Consider the following 20,449-nt stretch of genomic DNA (forward strand, 5'->3'; position numbering starts at 1 on the left):
TTTTTTCCCCTGGAGATTCAGGTTTAAATTGTTCAATTTTTCACATATTTCAATTAAAAATGCCAAGTCCATCGACCATCTTAGGTTATCCAATGTCGAAACGTATGATTTTTTAAAATAAGGAATTTTTTTTATCTCTTCCAAAAGATAAAAAAATCGGGCAAGTGCTTTGCCTTTAGTTAACCATCTTATATCTATTTAGATGATAAGGTCAACTTGGGAAAATTCATCCTTTTCAACAAGGCTTTAAATAATCTGTATGATAAAGGATTTGCTCAAATTTTGTCAATTATTTTAACAACAACATTCATAGCATGTCCGAAAGATAATATCTTGGAGCATAATGATTCTTGATGTATGATGTAGTGATAACACATAATGTTCGGAAAGGATTCATCTTTCTTGCAATGAGAAATAAATTCATTATTGCAGCCCACCATTGCTGGGGCACCATTAGTAATAACCGCTGATTACTTGTGCAAAGGCATATTAATTTCTATCGAGTAATTTACTAACAAGAAATAATACGTACAGAGAGTTAACCTCTAATCTTTAAACACTTATTGATATTTATGTACAAAATAATTATTAATAAAAGTAAATAAATAAGGTTTTATGAGCAACATAAAATATTAATCACTTCGGCGTTTTACGAGAGAGCTTAGCTAAAGCATTTAAAAACTGAACTTTGTGTAACAGCTTACTTCATTATATTTGTGTTTTTCGTGTTAGGGTATGCGCGCGCATGTTAAAATTTCACTCTCATCTTTTCCCCCTAATCGCGTAAAAAAAGTATAACTTCAGAAAACACGGATAGCATGTCATGGACAACAGTACGAGAATACAACAGCACGCGGTAACAACTAATACTATACTACTAATACAACAAAGACGTCGATGGAAGCATGATTACACAATAGGCGGTCAATGTAGCCAGTTTAGCGAATTTCTATTTTAACTTTTTATTTATTTTCTTTAATTTTAAAGTTTAATTTTTTTCATTATTTCAACACTTTGTCACGGGCGCATGTGCGCCCGCGGGCACAAGGTTGAGAATCCTTGAACTAGTATCACTTAAAGGATTTGAATTTACATTTTTTACGTATTTTTTCAATATTGACTACCATTGTGGACTTGATGAAAAAAATACATATATTTCTTGTACTAAATCAAAACATTTTACCGTTTCATTAGAAATAGTTGCATTATCATTAATAGTTAAATTTAAGCTATGTGCTAAACAAGGTAATAAAATACTCGAAGATATATGTTTAAAATTCGTCTTTTTAAACCAACATGTTTTCCTTTCATATTAGCAGCATTATAATTTCCTTGTCCTCTGATATAAATATTTAATTTTAATTTAGATAATTCTTCCAAAAACGATAAGTCTTCTCGATTAACGTAATATATCTTACGTTATTATATATTATTTCATAATATAAATATTGAAGCCTTCTCCAGTAGTGTTATTTATTGGAGAGAAACCTAAACAACGTTCTCTGATTTCCATTATATTCTAAACAAATTGTTCAATAACAGTTATTTATCGACACGACTGACATCAGGCGTGCTGTCTAAAATTATAATAGAAAAATATTTGGCTTCATGGATTAACTCTAAAATTGTATTTTTAATATTTGTAACGATCATATTAATTATTTCATTCAAAATTATTTTGCCTATACAGTGAGGCATTCGTTCATTAGAAATTTTAGATTTTTTAATATTCTGAATATGTTCTCGCATTACAGCATAAAAACTGGCAATAATCACAACAGCTTTCAAAAAATTTCCGTTATTTTGTTCATTGAAAATATCAGATGAACCTCCAAAAGCTAAAGATTGACGCGATAAATATTTAATTACGGATATAATTTGCTGAATGACTGTACCAATGGTGTTTTTCTGTTTCCAATAAACGTTGATTAAAACTGTCCACAGTAGTATAGGTTTTTACAGATTTTATCATACAAATCCATTTTTTGATATTTTCGTTAAGCGATAATCTTTTTTCATGTCGACTTAAAATAAATGATAAATGTTGCCAGTAACACCTTAACTTTTCTGTTAAAGACTATTTATTAACATCAAAGATTTTACAAAGAAACCAGTAAACAGAATCATTCCGTTTTGAATAAATCAACCAATCCCTGTGAACTTTTTAAACACATTCACTGAAAATTGAGGTTAGAATATTGCGAAGTAAATATACAACTCTACGCTTGGATGCGATTACGATAGTGTTTTTGTTTAGCTTTCCTGGATAAATTATTATTAAAAAAATCAGGTAAGAAGCAAAGAGTGCCAAGTTAAGGGCACGAATACGGTATAGGGCGCGCGCGCAGTTCCGCGCAAATTTGAAATAAAGTCATTCCTAATAACAATAACTGAAGTCTTTAAAAACAAAATAGGTCTTTAATAAAAAATAACAAAAATTACAAACTTAAGAAATATAATTTAAGTATTCAGTAATGCGTACAAAAGTATTACATAATCGATAAAATAAAAACACTAAATAGATTTTGGCCGCTCCCTTATTTCGCCGTCCATGTGCAGTGTACACCTAGCTAATGTGCAGAACCAAGAGAGAATCCGAAATATCCTGCATGAATAGGGTATACAAGGAAATCTCCGTGCATTTCTCAGGTGTTTCCTCATTAGTCGGTCCTTTCGAGTTCGAGTTGGAACGACGGTATCCGAAAGTTTCACACTAGAAAACGGAATACCACAAGGAAGTGTCCTGTTGCTTTATTTACCGTAGCCATAAATAGTATAACAAACTGCGTGCGAAAACCTGTTATGTGTTTAGTATTTGTTATTTTTCAATTTATGTATCACCCAGAACTTTGGCTACTAGTGAGAGACTGCTCCAGAATACTATAACCCGTTTAGAATAGTTGTGAAAAACGACTGGATCTACGTTTTCTCCGGAGAAAACGAAATCCATTTGCGTTTCACGTTTTAGGGAAGATGTTGATCCTCAACTGTTTTTGCATGTTACCTGTATTATCAGTATCATTTTTTTTATATTCATTCTATATATAAATGCTTGAAATATTTAGAAGCATTTTCTTAAAAAGTTCATATTTTTTTAACACTTTGTAAATAAATAAAAATTTATGAATGAAAAATAAATATTGTAGTCAATATCAATCGTTTAAAAATCGTAATAAAAGCTTAATAAAAATAGTCTGACTGTGTATTGCCTATTTTGCAGTCAATCTTAAAGTAATTATGTGAATGATTTTATTTGGTAAAATAAAATAAACTCAGGTTTATTTTATAAAAAACTATTTTTTTGACTAAGTGATATTGGTTTTAAATTTTATATTCTGAATTTATAATATTCTTTACTATTATAAATTATATAGAAATCAATTTAACCTTATTTTAATAATAAAATCTTGTTATTACAAAATTAACTTTACTTACTTTACAGCTTGCTGATTAGATTTTACTGAGAAATATCTCTGTACTTGTAACTGATTCCCTCCATAGAAAGCTATGTGAAGAATTCCTGATCCAAGTAGCGCAGAAAGTGCTGAATACCTCTCTGTTGGATCCCAGTTCAAACTAATTAACATAAAACAGTGTATTTAAAAAATTATAATGTGGTGCAAAACAAATGTTTTATATATAATCTAAAGATGACTAAAGATGCCACTTTATTAGGGCTGCATATCACCTGCATTTTAATAGGCATAGCATAGTATATAATATGAAACAGTATATCTGACCCATTGAAAAATGCCCAAAACCACGCTCGTCTGTAAACTTGTTGATGCTTCATATCGTCTAATGCTCGCTTACGCCCACTTATCCATGATTCTGTATAAATCTACTGCCATAAATATTTAATACCGTGAATTAACACGCAAAATATAACATACACATTGATGATTGATTCAATTATGATAGAAGGATTAACTCGACTGAGACTAGCTGGAATTGAACAAGGTGCAGCGTTTATACACATTTGCACACAGACGTTCCAGAATGTTTGAGACAAATCAGAACCTCTCATGAAGCCGCAAGAATGTCCAATATGCTGAACGTATGACAGAGAGCAATAGAGAGGCATCGATTTTGATTTTGTGAATCCAGCAGATCGGTGTTGCCAAATATCAATAAATTTACTTATTCTTGGTAACGTTTAAGGTTTTTAATTAAGGTCATAGTGAGCTTTAGTGTCAAAATATTCAAAATACATTAAAACTATATACATTGTTATTTGTCTGAGAGGGGGCGTGATGAAATTTATGATTGAAATCTGGGATGCAAATACTGAAACGTTGAAAAACGTTGGGTTGTACCATATCTGTGTTTATTACATGTTTTATCCAAGTGGTATAGTGGTGACAGAAAGCAGTTCTATTAAAAAAAGAATAGCCATCAAGACAAACCTTTGAAGTTGGTATGAAAAGTATTGAAAGAAGAAGTGAGTAGAGCCTAGCGAAGTTTCACTTACTCTGTTACATATTAAAGAGGATTAATGAAACAATTTGTGAAAAAAATGGAGACTGTTTGATTGAGGTCATATTTGGACTTAGCACCCAAAAATACATTAGAATCAGCTATAAAATTGAAAACAATTTTTTGATTGTTAAAAAAGACAAGCCTATGTAATTTAATATCAGGTTCAATTTCTAGTAGTGGTCAGACAATTTTCAAAATTCATTTCCAGCTTTTTGATTAAAAGTAAGCATACAAATAATGCGCACCCAAGCTCACAGTGATAAGAAGTAAAAATGTTGTTTGCGTATTCTTCAAATAGTTTTTATATGTGTACTTACGAGTACGCACATCGTAGTTTATACTGGATATGTATGAGTATAAGATGAGATTAAAACATTGGGCTTAATTTGATAAGTACCTCAACCCAGATTTGTCTTTACTTTTTTTGTAATCTGTGGATTAGAAATAGAGTCCCTTAAACAAACCACGAGCAGAGCACCTATCAAAATATATAAATCCCAAAGTCATTGTAATCAAAACAGTTATTTACAATCTCAGCATTGATTTACTGGAGTATCTAACCAATACTCATTGGATACCAGTGGGGGAAAAGGCTAAATGATATAAGAGGAGAAGGATAGCAAGAAGGAGATTATCTATCCACAGAGAGATTGTAAAATAAAAGGTTAGTCCCACCCAAAGAAGTGCTTCAGAACCCCTCCATGCATTCAGCATCAATCTCATTATTTACAATTAATTAGGAGATCACACAGTTTCTTTGCAGTGGTCAACTTTATTCAGGATGGGAGCAGTGCATTACTGATCAAGTATTTTTTTATTAACCAAATGAAATATGTACTGCAAAAAATAATTTTTCAGGATGGATTTTTATGAAAAACCCTCAGCCATGTTTAAAATTCTGTGACATATTGTAGTATCGAGCTTAATCATAAATAATTCATTAAGACACATTAAAGGAGGAGGATAAACAGTTTTTATTTAATTTAATAAAAACACTGTTAGAACAGGTTCAATCATATAATATGTAGTTTATTCTTTACAAAAAAGATCTAAGAAATAAAAAACATTTGAAAAAAAAAAAATGAAAGTTATTAACATTTATCATATACAACTAACAAAATACTAACATTAACTTACTTGAAGATATCTGTCCTGTTGTAAAGTGCATTATATTCCCATATAGTTTTAATTCCACCAATTTCATTTGTTCCTTTAACAAGAATTACCATCATTGCTGTATAAAGTACTACAACTTGAAACGAATCAGCCCAAACAACTGCTTTCATTCCTCCCTTAAAGTAAACACATTTAAACAAATAATTGTGAATATTTAGTAAATATTATCATCTTGAATGAATTCATTTCAGAATATTGGCTGAATGTAATTCAAATAAGCAAGCAGTTCCAAAACTTCAGAAAATATAATAAAAACAAAATATATATTTTCTTTGTTTGGTATTGACATTCTTTAATTAGTAATGGCTATATTTTACTTTTTCTGTTCATCTTAACATTTTAGAATAATTAAAGATCTGCATTCCCACAAAAGACTGTTCATAGAAATCACAGGAATACTCTGCAGATGTAGTAGTATTCACAGATTGATCAAAACAGAATGTTACCGTTGGATACGCATTTATTCTTAATGACAGAATCTACGAGGTGCGACAATAAAGTAATGAGACTGATTTTTCTTTGCAAGATATGGCAACCTTGCAGCTTGCGTAGGCACACCATCTTTGACCTTGATCTACAAGCTACTTCTAGTCCAAGCGGCACATTGATGCAACTGCTCAGTCGTGAGTTGTGCTGTAATAAGTGAACAAGTGTTTGTGTCTCTTGTCACAGAAATTGAAACCGCAAAATATTGCGCAACGGTATGCCCATTCTTTTTGCGTTAAATTGGGTGAAAACGCGGCGACAACTTATGGTAAGCTTCAGAAGGCTTTTGGAGAGGAGGTTATGTCAAGAGCTCAAGTTTTTCGGTGGCATAAAATTTTTAGTGAAGGCAGAACGAATGTTGAAGATGAAGACCGCAGTGGACGACCATCAACCTCACGGACAGATGTCAACTTGACCGGGGTGCGTGAAATCGTACGATCTAATCGAACAGTATCCGGGAAAATGATTGCAGAAGAACTCAACATCAATTGAGAAACAGTTCGTCTAATATTAACTGAAGATCTTGTTATGAGAAAGATTTGTGCAAAAATGGTCCCCAAAAATCTCACACAACAACTGCGAGAAACACAGAAAAATGTGGCAGCCGATCTGTTAGAGCAAACGGAAATCAATCCAGATTTGTTGAGCCGTGTTATCACTGGTGATGAAGGTTGGTTTTTTCAATACGATCCAGAGACAATGGTGCTCAAAGGGATCACCCAGACCAAAAAAAGCTCGCAGGTCAAAGTCAAAAGTGAAATGCATGCTTGTGTGCTTTTTCGATTCCAAGGGAATTGTTCATAAAGAGTGGGTGACTCCTGGACAAACAGTTAACCGATATTTCTACAAAGAAATTTTAGAAAGACTTCGTAAACGAGTTCTTCGTGTCCGTGCCAACATTGCTGATAATTGGATTCTGCATCACGATAATGCGCCACCCCATACTGCTCTGTCAGTACAGCAATTTTTAACCTCAAAACAAATTTCAGTACTATCACAGCCACCTTATTCACCAGATATCGCTCCATGCGACTTTTTTCTATTTCAAACAGTCAAAATGGCGGTCAAGGGACACCATTTTCAAACAACACAAGATGTTCAAAAAGCTGTGACGAGGGTCTTGGAGGATATTACAGAAGATGAGTTCCAGAAATGTTACCATCAATGGCAGAAGCGCTGGAATAAGTGTGTGCAATCAGAGGGGAACTACTTTGAAGGAGACAACACTAAACATGACTAAAACGGTAAGAAACATTTTTTTTCACATCAGTCTCATTACTTTATTGTCGCACCTCGTATATGTTTGGTTTGCTTAATATTACAAGTATATTTACTGCTGAACTATATGTTATCAATAACGCTTTGAATATTATCAACCCAAAGTACCGCAGTATCCTTATTTATAGCTACTCGTGTAGTGCACTACAAGCTTTAGAAGATTTGTATTCTAGATACCATATCGTCCTAGATATTTGTAACACAATTGCTGAATTAAACAACACCAACACACAGGTGAGTTTCTGCTGGATCCCTAGCCACATGGGAATTCCAGGAAATGAATGTGCAGATTCCGCTGCTAAAGACATATGTAATCAACCGTCCTTCACCACTCGTGTTACAACAAACGATTTTATTAATTGTGTAAAACTCACTCTTCGGGCAAAGTTGCAAGGTGACTGGACTATTACAGTGGACAATAAACTCTAGTTCAACAAAGATACTGTGTTGCCATGGAACTCCTCAAGTAAAAAAATGTGTTGAGAGGAAGTGGTCTTCTGCCAGTTGCGGTTAGGACATAGTCACTCACGGGTACCTCATATCAGCAGAAAACATGCTACTATGTGTAAGATGCAACTGCCGCATAACTGTGCGCCACATCCTTGTGGATTGCATATGTTATGCTGTGTTGCGTCGTAAATTAAAATTTCCAGAAACATCTGTCTAATCATGGGCAATGATAATGAATTTTTAGACTGGATATTTCTATTTTTGTGTCATGTTGGTTTTATGCATGAAATTTGATGTTTCGTATATGTTTTGTATTGGAAGAGTTTTTGTTTTTGTTTTAGTTTTTATGGTTTTGTGTTGGATTTTTATTCTGTTATCTGAGAAGGGGGCCTTTACACCCCTTGCAGACTTTGTTAAATTCTGTTTATGTTTATGTGAATTTTATATAGGTTTTGTTTTTATTTTTATGTTCCTTTTAAATAAACTTATTGTATTGTTAAGATTCCGACTGTGATATTAATTGTAAGTATTTATTGATATTAGTTTTAAGTTTTATTTCATTTTTAATATTATAGTTTTTATGTTAGTTATGGTTTTTATGTTAGTTCTTGGTCTTTCTGTTATCTGAGAAGGGGCCCTTTACACCCCTCTTGGATTTTGTTAAATTATATTTATTTTTAATTTAATTTTTATATTTTTTTGTGTTTGTGCTTATTTTAATTCTATTTTTTTGGCTGTGATATTAAGTTTAAATATGCTTTAAGAAAATTTTTAGCTGTGATATTAGTTGTAAGTTTCTATTTAATTTTTTATTTTTTGGGCTAGTTCTAGTTTCTGTTATTTTTTTTTACAAAACCATTTTCTTCCGGGCAATGATATCACGAAAACATTTTTTGCATTCAAAAAAAAATTCTCCACTATTTTCTTCATTTTGTCCTTTCCCCTTTACTTTACTCAGCTCCTAATACATTCATTTTATTTATCTTCTTCCCTCTTGAGATTCTCTAATTTAGCACTCTCCAACATCACAGCGTAATGCAAGGAATTATCACTAGCACCATTAATACAGTTGTTTCTATTCTTTCTATTCTCTAATACTATTGACTTCCTGAAGAAGGTCCTCCACTTTTGGGGGCAGTTACCCCCTCCCAAAGCAATAGAGTGCCCTATAACCACCACTGCTCATCCATCCTTTCAGAAGTTCATTGGCATCTGTAATGGGGAGAACTACTTATATGAAGGAACTTTCTCGCTTCATTAGTTAGCTGGAATATTCTTCTTTTTTTTTCTTTTTCCTGTTTAGCCTCCGGTAACTACCGTTTAGATAATTTTTCAGAGGATGAATGAGGATGGTATGAGTGTAAATGAAGTGTAGTCTTGTACATTCTCAGTTCGACCATTCCTGAGATGTGTGATTAATTGAAACCTAACCACCAAAGAACACCGGTATCCATGATCTAGTATTCAAATCCGTGTAAAAATAACTGGCTTTACTAGGAGCTTTTACTAGGATATGAGTTACTTGGCTGTAACTCTCAACTTCCAAATCAGCTGATTTGGGAAGACGCGTTAACCACTAGACCAACCCGGTGGGTTAGCTGGAATATTCTAGCTGTTGTTAATATACACTATTGTTTCCCCCTTTCTACCACAGGGAAGTGAATATTAGGATTTTCTCTTCACCAAATGTTAGACCTTAAAAGCATTTCCTAGATTCTATAGTATTTTTAAAATCACTTTAGAAGGCTTAGTGATTTTTTTAAAAATAATTCATATAATATCTTTTTGTGTTTTGTTCTTATTAGCTCAATGAGATAAAATTGAATTTTTTTAAATTTCTATAATTTTATAACCTTACTAACTCACAGTAGAATGAGCTGTAAACAAGAAAATTGAACTAAATAGTAATTTAATTAATCCTTGATGTGTTGATAAAAACTGATAAATTAACAGGATATAAATTTCTTTTAGTACATTTTTTCAAATGAACATTATTAGTGTACTACCTGATTGATTAAGAACAGAAATAGTGTTTTATCCAGTAGGAACCTCAGCCACTGCATTGACATTTTACACAACCACGGATACGAAACAGAATCCTTAAATAGTTAATAGTTCCATAGGCAAACAAGGTCACTACCCCACTATACTATGTGATCTAAAGTGTGGTTCTGACCGTTGACGTATTGTTGTCTTTCTCTCACTCTCTCTCTTAATGAAATGGTGGAAGGGTATTGGCTCTGGTCATAGAAAAACATACATATGTCATTCTGTTGTTGTGAGATAGAAATACCATACTCTCGGTCACAATAGTCATTGCCTAGCTACTGTGTGAGAGCATCTGTGTTGTATTTAACTTTTCCTGTGTTTGCACAACATTTTAAATCAATACTAGAAAACAGTACTTTTAATTATTATTACTGCCAGAAAGTACACTAGTCTGTACATACAACTGTATGTTTTCTACATGGTATTTTTATATACTGTAGAACATATAAAATATTTTTCAAGAATCATTAGTTAACTGTTGATTTTAGCAATTTTTGTTGTGCAATGACTTCAGAAAGAGGTAAGCCTGTCATTCACCTTGTTTGTGACAGGGAGGTTTTTGGTTAGGGCAGTGGTTCCCAAATTTTTCCAAGTAGGGCGCCCTACCCTAACTAAAAGTATGACTACTCATAAGTAAGAGATAAAAATAAATAAAACTCATGTATCTTCATTATTTTTTTTTTACTTTATTAACATTAAATTAATCATTTTAAATGTCTTGGTTTAAATAATTATGAAGCTTTTACAATATTTTGCAGCATCCCTGTGAAGAGGCTGTGGCTTCCTGGAGCAGTGCGGTGCACAGTTTGGAAATCATTGGGTTAGGGTATAACAATTCATAACCAAGTGCAGGAAATGGTCTGCAGTGGGAGAGAGTTTTTTGAAAATGAATCAAGAAGTATTTTAAAAAACAACCTTTGATTCCTTTTCAGAAAGTTAGAGAACAGATACTGCTGCTGCTCTTAAAATTAGTAACAATATAATTTCCAATATTACTAAAAAGAAGTCTTTAACTGTGCGGAAAAGTTCATCTAAATTATCAATACCAGGCAAACAATGACCAAGAGGTTCTCCAGTAACTGATTTAGATACATTTATAGCTGATGCCATTCGCCGACATATTTGTAACTACCACTTGAAGAAAGAATATCCAACAACTGAAAGTAATAACTTTCAGTTGACTATAAGTCAACTTATAAAATATAACTTTCAGTAACTATAAGTTTCTCTTCGAGACACTAAGTTATTTTACAGAAAATACCCGTCTTTACTAAAAGTATTGCATAATTCAGTTTTAAGTACCAAAAAATTAATAGCAGGAAAATTTTACTTGAAAGAGGAGATATTATTGCTCATTGTAGTATTTTTTTGAAGGAAATGAAGACTTAATTTTAATGACATTATTTGGTTAGACCTGGGTTATGCTAACCACTCAAACCCAAAAGTATCAATTAATGAAACTCCAGATGGTACTATGTCTGTTCCTGTTGCTCGAGGTGGAAGATTAATTGTCTGCCATACCAGAACAGTTGAAATATTTGTGAATGAAGTGCTATTAATGTTCAAATCAAAGAAAACAAACAACTACCATGAGGAGATGAATAATGAAACAATGTTGTTTGAAATGACAGAAATAGAAGAAATTACATGCTGAGGAATAAATAGTGTAAACCCTCAAGACAAGTAAAAGCAGTGCAACATGTTATTGGATTTATATACGAAGCCATAGAATGAGAAATTCCCTTGGAAGTAGACATAGACAATTTAATTATAAATTTAGAAGAATCATCGGGTTCATCTTCCAGTTCTGATAGTGGCTCTGAAGAAGATGAAATGGACAGCATCCAACCACTTTCTAATGAGTAACGATACAGTATTTATTTATAATAATTATTTTTACTGTTTGGTAGTTGTTTTCCCCATTTAAATAATATATTATAGTGATTATTATAATATTAATAACTTTTGTAAATTGTTAATATAAAAAGAAAATTATTACATTGTAGCCTACAGTGAATAATTATAAAAAATTACAAAAGATATAACGGGCGTATATTAAAAAAAAAGAATAAGATGAAAAAATTAAAATAAAATTTCGGCTAAAATAAAATTATAATAAAATAAATTTTATTATATTTCGGGAAATGGCTGACACTTAAGTTTCAGAGAAAAATATTACTGGGTTGACAGCAATGTGCAAGTGAGAGAGATGAGAAGGATAATAAGAAAGAGAAGGTTACATAAGTTTGGCAAAATTTGACACCTCGCCTTCCTTCCAAGAGCCACTTGTGGCCACTTGTGGTTAACCACAAGAAGCAAACTCTCAATAATATCAGTATTAATTCCAGTTAAGATACAGCTGAAAGTGCCATTCCAAATGGCTGCTGGAAGTGCTACATATAAAACCAAGACAACTGACCCAGCTCCCATGGTACTAGTTTGAGAAAGAAGGAATGAAAGGCAAAAAAATGGAAAGTGAAGAGTTGAACCCTCAAGAGACTGTTTCTGACTGCGGAATTTACTGTCTTGCCTAGACCCTAGTGTAATAAATCACAGCAAAGATTATCATTTATTTAGTGTCTATATTTAGAGTTTAATATTACAACACAATGCCTCTGTATTACAGATTTGTTTTTGTAACTTTCTTAACTAGCAAACATTGTAATAATGAAACATGTATATTATATAATAGCATAACAGACAATTCAAAACTATATAAAAATAGAAATTAGATGTTTTTGTTAAATTGCACCATTAATTTTATTCTAATTTCTAATATGCAATTAATGCTCTATGTTAAAATCAAATTAATAAAAAAAAGAAATTAATCCAGTAACATTGCTTATTGAAAATAAATTAAAAAATCCAAACTATAGGAAAACTCCATGCTGCAGTTATCTTTACTGTATAGTATTGTTAAAATTAGATTCTTATTGATAGCTGTAATCTCATAGATAATCACAGAGTGTAATTGAAATCTATGTGATGTTGTATAGGTAATTAATTCTGTGGCAACATTGCCTAGAAATACAACAATCATATTAGCATTAATAAGAGACTATGGACAATGTTTACTATTTAAAGATTATTATTGATTTATAGCAAGACATGGCAGCTACTTGATTTCCCATTTTCCAACTGTCAAAACCATTTCAACCAATTCCATTCAAACTGTTAATACTAGTATAAGTTAAATCATCTATTGAGAAAATAAAATAAACTATCATTATCATTCGATTTCTGATTGTGGATTGTCTAAAAATGGCTTCTACAGGCTTTATATAATATACTGTTTTTAAAGACTTTTAGATTTTTTTTTAAATAACACACTCAGTTTCATTCACACTGATAAAGAGTTATAACTAGAATTTATTACACCGATCATAATGGGAGTCATTTATAAGGAAATGAACACTTACAGATACTTTGTTCCTGATAATTTAATATAGCATAAAATCAATTTTCAATGTTTATTCATTTGATTTATAATGCACGACCATTTTTCTTTTGCATATTTTCATTACCAATACTGAACTGAATTATGTATCTAAATAATTTCTAGTAATTCAGTTTAGATTTACCTTTCATTTTAATTTATATATTTCTAATTAATTAAATGACCTTCAAATTTATTTACTTTTTTGTTAATTTTTCATGATAACTTGTATTAATTAATATATATCTTTTTAAACTATATCATTATCTTTCATAAATATATTTTTTCTAAGGAAAAACAATTACTTTTTTCTTTGAGTCATTGGGTAAGTATAAAATACAGCAGTATTTATTGGTAACTTTATCCAATTCATTATTTTTGAACTATGGTCATCTATAAATTTAAAGAATTTATACCATGAACACTCTGTGTTAGAGACAAACATCTAATTCCATTTCTCTAAAGGAATTAGTGTTAAGTTAAATAAAAAAGATGAATAAAAACTAAAAGAGTTTATATAAACAAACAACACCTCTTCTCTTTTGTTGCTTTCCAACTACACATCAGTTTCAACATAAGATTTTTCTTTTTTTATCTTCTCTAACAATTTCTAATTCTATCCATTTTCTCCTTCTCCCATAGTCCTGCTTCTGACACATTGTTATCATTATCTGTTCATTTTTATAATGAATATGTTGGTTGTCCTCTTTTCTTTTTCTCTTTGGTCATGGAACCAAAGCAATTGGTTGGCATTACTCTTTACTCTTTCTCTACACATATCCATATCTACTCAGCCTTTATTATTTATGTATTCTTTTTTACTGGAATTTAATTCTAATTATTACTGATCTATTATTCTATTGTTATGAAATAATAATTTTAATTATTAACTCTTAAATTTTCCTTCAGTGATTTTTTAGGCATTTTCCTGTAACATACTGCTGGAGTAATTAATAATTTAAATGCTTTTCTATCTTTTTAGCAACAGAAGAAATTTATGCCTTAGCCTTTATAAGTACATTGACTGATCGAAGTTGTGATTTCAGTATTCTATTAAGATTAATTAGTCCTTTAAAGGGCTTTTTCTTAATTGTTGAATTGACATGTTGAAATAATTTTAGTTATCATACAGAATAATGAAATATTTATATATTTTGTTACAACTTCACTAAAATGCATGATAATGTTTCTTATAAATGAATCAAGAAGGCTAAAATGCAAGAAAATAAAAGCAAGATTGCATAAAAGTGACTTTGATTACCTGATTAAGAAAAAACAAAAAAAAATCTTTTCCTCAGGAAAAGATTTCGTTTCCTCAGGAAAAAAAAAAAAATCTTTTCCTCAGGAAAAGATTTCGTTGTGTGAGTAAGTAGCCCACATACTTTTATATGTAGCGCCATCATTATTCAATATTATGACACAGATTTATACAGACAACTGTCAAACCAAATACAACAAGGTATCAAACCAGTTATTTATCCCATCCATTATCTTCATTTGTTTTGTAATGATTTTTTTTATCTTGACAAAAGGATAGTTATCACTTAGCTCCAAGTCCAGGTTGACTGGTGACATGGCAAAAATCTCTCACATTACCTTATTGTGTAATATAAGAATAATAAATTATAATTGTGTAATATTTAATAAGGTACATATAAGAGATATATATATATAGCCTTATTGTGTAGTATAAGAGCAATAAGGCTATAACGTAAGCCTTGATCCTCTAATGTAACCTTTGATTGGGCCCATGTATTGTTAACTAGAAGAGCAGTAGTACTATGGATATACGGATTTGAATACAAGATTGTTGATACCAGTGTTCTTTGGTGGTTGGTTTTCAATTAACCACATATCTCAGGAATGGTCGACCTGAGACTGTGCAAGACGACACTTCATTTATATCACACTCATTCATCCTCTGAAGTAATACCTTACGGTGGTTTCAGAGGCTAAACAGAAAAAACAAAGAAGCAATACCATTTGGGAGCAAACCATATTGTTTATGGAATTTTGAGTTTCACAATTAATTTCAAACAATTTTTGTGGTCTACATTCAATGAATTCTATCAGATTTCTTACCACATGGTCAGATAGTTTTCATTGTTTCTTAGTTTGATAACTTTTTATGAAAAGTTAAATTTTTCAGGTGAAATGAGTGTGCTGCCACTATTGCTTGGTTTATAAATTTACAAGGTTGATCCTTTTCACAACTATGTTCAGGTATCTTCCCACTCAAACCATGCCACCTGTCTTACAGATGGTTGGAATGGCAGTTACATTCACAGTAAGTAAGTAAGTATTATGATAAATGTTACAACAGTTACAGTGCTATACTAGTTTCAACTAGTATAGCTTTATTAATACAAAATTTATTAGATAACATATGAATATATGTGAATTAAATTACTTCTTTCTGGTGGCTATATTATACAGTGTTGTTTTAGAAATCAGTCTATATTCAACACTTTATAAAACATCAGTTCTAGAGTAGCTTTCATATAATAAAATAAAATAAAATAATAGAAAATTTTACTTACAATAGTGGTGTAAAATATACAGACTATGTACATGATCGTAACAATCTGAATTGTATTGAATCCAGTTACTGTAAAAGAAAACAAAATTTTTAATCATGGTAACAGAACTCTATTTCATGTTTACCAACAAATTTTGTTTAAAATGCAATAAAATGTATTTAAAATTACAGATGAAATGTAATAAACTCATAATATATATATAAATATTATATAATATAATCATTAGCCATTTGGTTCCAATCAAACTGATCAACTTACAAAATGTATTTTATAATATTACAAATAGCATGAATCCTAATGTTACAATTTATATGGACGGCCCTAGAAATGTTAATTCTGTTGGTTGTGGTTTTGTGGTTTTGTGGTTGTCAACAGAACATACACACTGGTTTGTTGGCAGTATTTTCATTGCAGAACTGTATGCCATTAATAAGGCCTTACATATAATCAGCCCAAAATTTCAACATGTTCTTGTTTGCTCAGTTTCCATGAGTGGCTTACAGGCAATTAAGGACATACTTCAGATACCATGTTGTCTGTGAAATTCATTTTGTCATAACACAAATGAATCACTGTAATACAACAGAGAGCTTTTTGCTAAATCCCAGCCATATGGGATTTTAGGCAACAAGCATGCAGATGGTGCAGCAAAGGAGGCTTGTTTCCAGCCTGCTTTCAGCAATTGTGTAGCTTCAAATGATCTTGTCTGTTTCCTGAAGAGCATAGTTCATGAAGAGTGGCAAAGTGAATGGAATGCTACCATGAACAGTAAACTTCATCTAATTAAGAACATCGTGTCACCATGAAGCTTCTCATGCAGAAATAACTGTCAAGAGGAGGTTATTATCTGCCATTTTCAAATAGAACACACTAGGCTCATTCATGGATATCTGATGACTCAAGCAAATGCACCAATTTGTGCTTGCTGCAACTGCCAACTAACAGTGCACTACATCCTTGTGGATTGTATCTGTTATATGGTATTGTGTTACAAGTTTAATTTAGGCGCTAACGTGCTAACTATTCTAGGGGGTAATGAAATGTTGTCTTGTGTATTATGATTTCTTAGGCCTGTCCATTTATGTACAAGTTTTTGAATTACTGTAATGTGTTCTAGACATTCATGCTATTTGCCACAAAGCAGATGGTAATTTTATTACTTTAATTTATATAATATATATATATATATAATGTGATATATCTCTGTTTATTATAACAAATATATCATGTTTGGACGATGATAATGCAAAAGTGTTTTTCACGCAGAAAAACCACCCAAAAAAACTGATCAACTTCCTACTGTGAAAGAAGTTAATTTGATAATTATAGCAGATTTACTTATAAAAATACAGATCTGTTCAAGTTTGAATGTTTAACTTATGAAAATACTAGATCTATTAATGCTTATTTGTTAAAATGAATTTTGAAACCTCGAGACAAGAATTGTACAAGAAAGCAATTTCCAATCTAACTGATCTTTTAATTGGACTTTATGAGTGGCAGACTGTAATTTTTAAAAGTGAGTGTAGAAAGTTCTTTGGATGTTATAGATGCAGCATTATTTCAAGTCCAAATGCTTGAGATATTAGATTTTAATTTATCATTAACATCTGATAGGTCTGATAAATTAAAAAATTCACTTACACGATGACGTTAAAATTGCAAAGAAAAATAATATTTAATTTATTTTTTTTAATTATATATATTTTTTTTACGAATATTTATTTCAAAAAAATTTAATGTAAGATTAAAAATTTATGTACAACTCTTTATTTCAAATTATACCTATTTTTATTGAATTTTCTCATGTTTTATTTAACACAGGATAATTGGACAATTCTTTTCTTATTGTTAAACATATTTTTATAAATACGACTACTTTTAGATCATACTGCATTAACTGCTTATATAATCGCAAGAATACACTGTCAAAAGTTTAAGGACAAGTTATAACATACAATATTGTTCCTGTTCTGTTGCAAAAATAAATGCAATTCTGATATTTTAATAATGTCATGATTCAATCAACTAATATAACCTTAAAAATAGTAAATAAACTAAGTTTATGTAAATGACCTGTTTCAATCAGAGAGCAAACAAGAGTATATTCATTTCTCAAATTTTGAATATAAAATCAGATCTCTTTGATCATGAAACTGGCTAACTAATCATTGCTGGTCAGAAAAGAATGAAGGTATTAATTATACAGATGTGCATTTTTTTTGGGGCTAATATATATATATATATATATATATATGTTTAGATATAGATATGTTAGATTGGTTAAATATACTAGATGTATTTATATGTTTATTAGTTCAAACATTATACTAAAGATTTGTTTAAATGATTACTACTCTATAACTCTTACTCTTAGTTGAGAACATATATCAATGCTGTCTAGTCTAGGACTTTATGTGGTACCTTAAGATTGCATTTTTAAAAAAAGTTATTTTTTATCAAACTTCAGGTTGAATGGTATTAATATAAAAGTTTTTAACATAACCGTGAATAAAAATAATTATTTCTTAAATAGATCAATTAATTATATGGTAAGAATTAATTTAGCATATTTTAGTAAGAATTGTTGAAGCTAATATAATAACAAATAAATTTTAGTTGGATAGACCTCTTGATTCAACAGATAGGCTCAAAATTATAGAAAAGAATACATTTAAACATAAAATTGTTGGTATAATTCAGTATTGAATGCATGCTTATGCAATAGTGATGTATGATTAAGCTTTTTTTTTGTATTGTCAGTGATTGGATGCCTTTCTCAGTCCTTTTTATTTCATTAACTTAGCCTTTCAGTGCATCTCCTAGATCTTACATTCTTAATTATATATTTTGTATATTATCTTCGTCCTTCTTCACTTCATTATGTTCACTGTTTCACAATGGAGCTTCTCTTGCAAAATTAACTGTCAAGAGGAGGTTATTATCTGCCATTTACAAATAGTGCACACTAGGGTCACTCATGTATACCTGATGACGCAAACAGATGTACCCCTTTGTGCTTGCTGCAACTGCCAAAAAACAGTGCACCACATCCTTGTGGATTGCACTTGTTATACAACATTGTGTTGCAAATTTAATGTAGGGGGTTAAAATGCAAACTATTCTTTTTTTTTTTCTCTCTTTAGCCTCTGGAACCATGTGAACTGTTCTAGAAGCTAATGAAATTTTGTTATCTAATGTTTTACGGTTTCTTAAGACTGTCCGTTTACATTCAAGTATCTGAATTATTGTAGTGAGTTTCAGCTAAATCAGATAGTAATTATATTATTTTAATTTAGATATATAATGTGATATTTTTTTTAGTACAACAAATATATCATGTTTAGGCGATGATAATGTGAAGTGTTTTTCGGCCAGATAAACCACAAAAAAAAACATCTTCGTCCTGTACAATACTAAACCTCTACCCTCTAATTTTCTTCTATATGCAAATTGACTAACCCTGAATATCTTAGCACATCAATACTCATCTTTTTACAAGATTTTGCCCAAAAATTCTGTGATTAGTTTGTTTTGAAATATTCATTCATTCTGTACTAAATTAAGCTACCTTTCAGTATTCTTGTGTAACACTAAATTTCAAAAAACTATTGATAATTTTTTTTAGTAATTCTATTTTTCATGTTTCAGTATGGCAACAATCCATACATGAATTTAAAAATATTTTTCTTACTCAAAATCTCTGTTTGAGATTTTATTTTCTGCAAAAAACTTCTCTTAGATTGTACCAGTCTGCTTTCCTATATTGTTACAATCTGAATAACAAATTCTATAGCTTTTATATACTGCATTCTTCTATCATAATACATAACTTTTAGTTATTTTTCTTTCATAATTCAATATTTTTGTTTTCTAATTAACTTTCAAATTTAATTTTTCCCCCATCAATGAATCTTAAGTATTCATTACATTGTCATCGAATGGCTTAGACTACACGTAACCTTGTGGTGGTCCTGAAAATGGCCGTTTTTTGCGTTAGCTCTGAGAAGAGCTGTTGGGTCCGGAAGCTGGTCTTCGGGGAGTTGTGGCTCGTCCATTAAAGTCCAACCGGGCTTTCCCTCAGCGGCAGTTGGGTCCTCACTACAGCGTGGCAGTGGTGGCTCCCAGAGCTCCACATGTCGGGTCGGCGTCGGTCGCCCTTCGCCGGCGCGGCTGAAGCGGTTCTCTCCCAGCGATCCCAAGCTGGGCCGGCTCCTGCTGCTGAGTTCGTTGGCCAGGGCGATTGCAGCCCGGCGAGCTGGAGCTCGTCCACGTAAGGTAAGGTAGCGTCCACGTCCAGCGGCTCCCTCGGCGGGCCGGCCAGGCCTGCTGCTCGAGCGCGGATGTTGGCATCCGCCGGGAACTTTTTCTGTTTTCTTCTTTTTGGTCTCTCCAGGTGGTGCTGGGCGATGAATTGAAAATTAACTCTCGTGCACGTTCTTTTATTGGAGCCTGAGAGTGGTGGGGCCACAGCGCCGTTATGGTGGGAGAACTGCGTGGCCATCTGCGCGGCGGTTGTGATGCTTGTATCAGCGCGTCTGTATACTGTGCGCCA

At 31.6% G+C, this 20,449-nt stretch overlaps 1 protein-coding gene across 1 annotated transcript in view; it reads right to left on the reverse strand.

Moving 5' to 3' along the window:
• Positions 1–20,449, reverse strand: part of LOC142319074 (sodium-coupled monocarboxylate transporter 1-like) — a 136,257-nt gene that overhangs the window by 47,435 nt on the left and 68,373 nt on the right. The window contains exons 6-8 of the mRNA XM_075355945.1: positions 15,895–15,962; positions 5,617–5,771; positions 3,436–3,576 (exon numbers count right to left, since the gene is read on the reverse strand). Of these exons, the coding sequence (XP_075212060.1) occupies positions 3,436–3,576; positions 5,617–5,771; positions 15,895–15,962 (364 nt within the window). The remainder of the gene's footprint in view (positions 1–3,435; positions 3,577–5,616; positions 5,772–15,894; positions 15,963–20,449) is intronic.

The sequence above is a fragment of the Lycorma delicatula genome, chromosome 1, assembly GCF_047948215.1.
Source record: "Lycorma delicatula isolate Av1 chromosome 1, ASM4794821v1, whole genome shotgun sequence".
Classification (NCBI taxonomy): domain Eukaryota; kingdom Metazoa; phylum Arthropoda; class Insecta; order Hemiptera; family Fulgoridae; genus Lycorma; species Lycorma delicatula.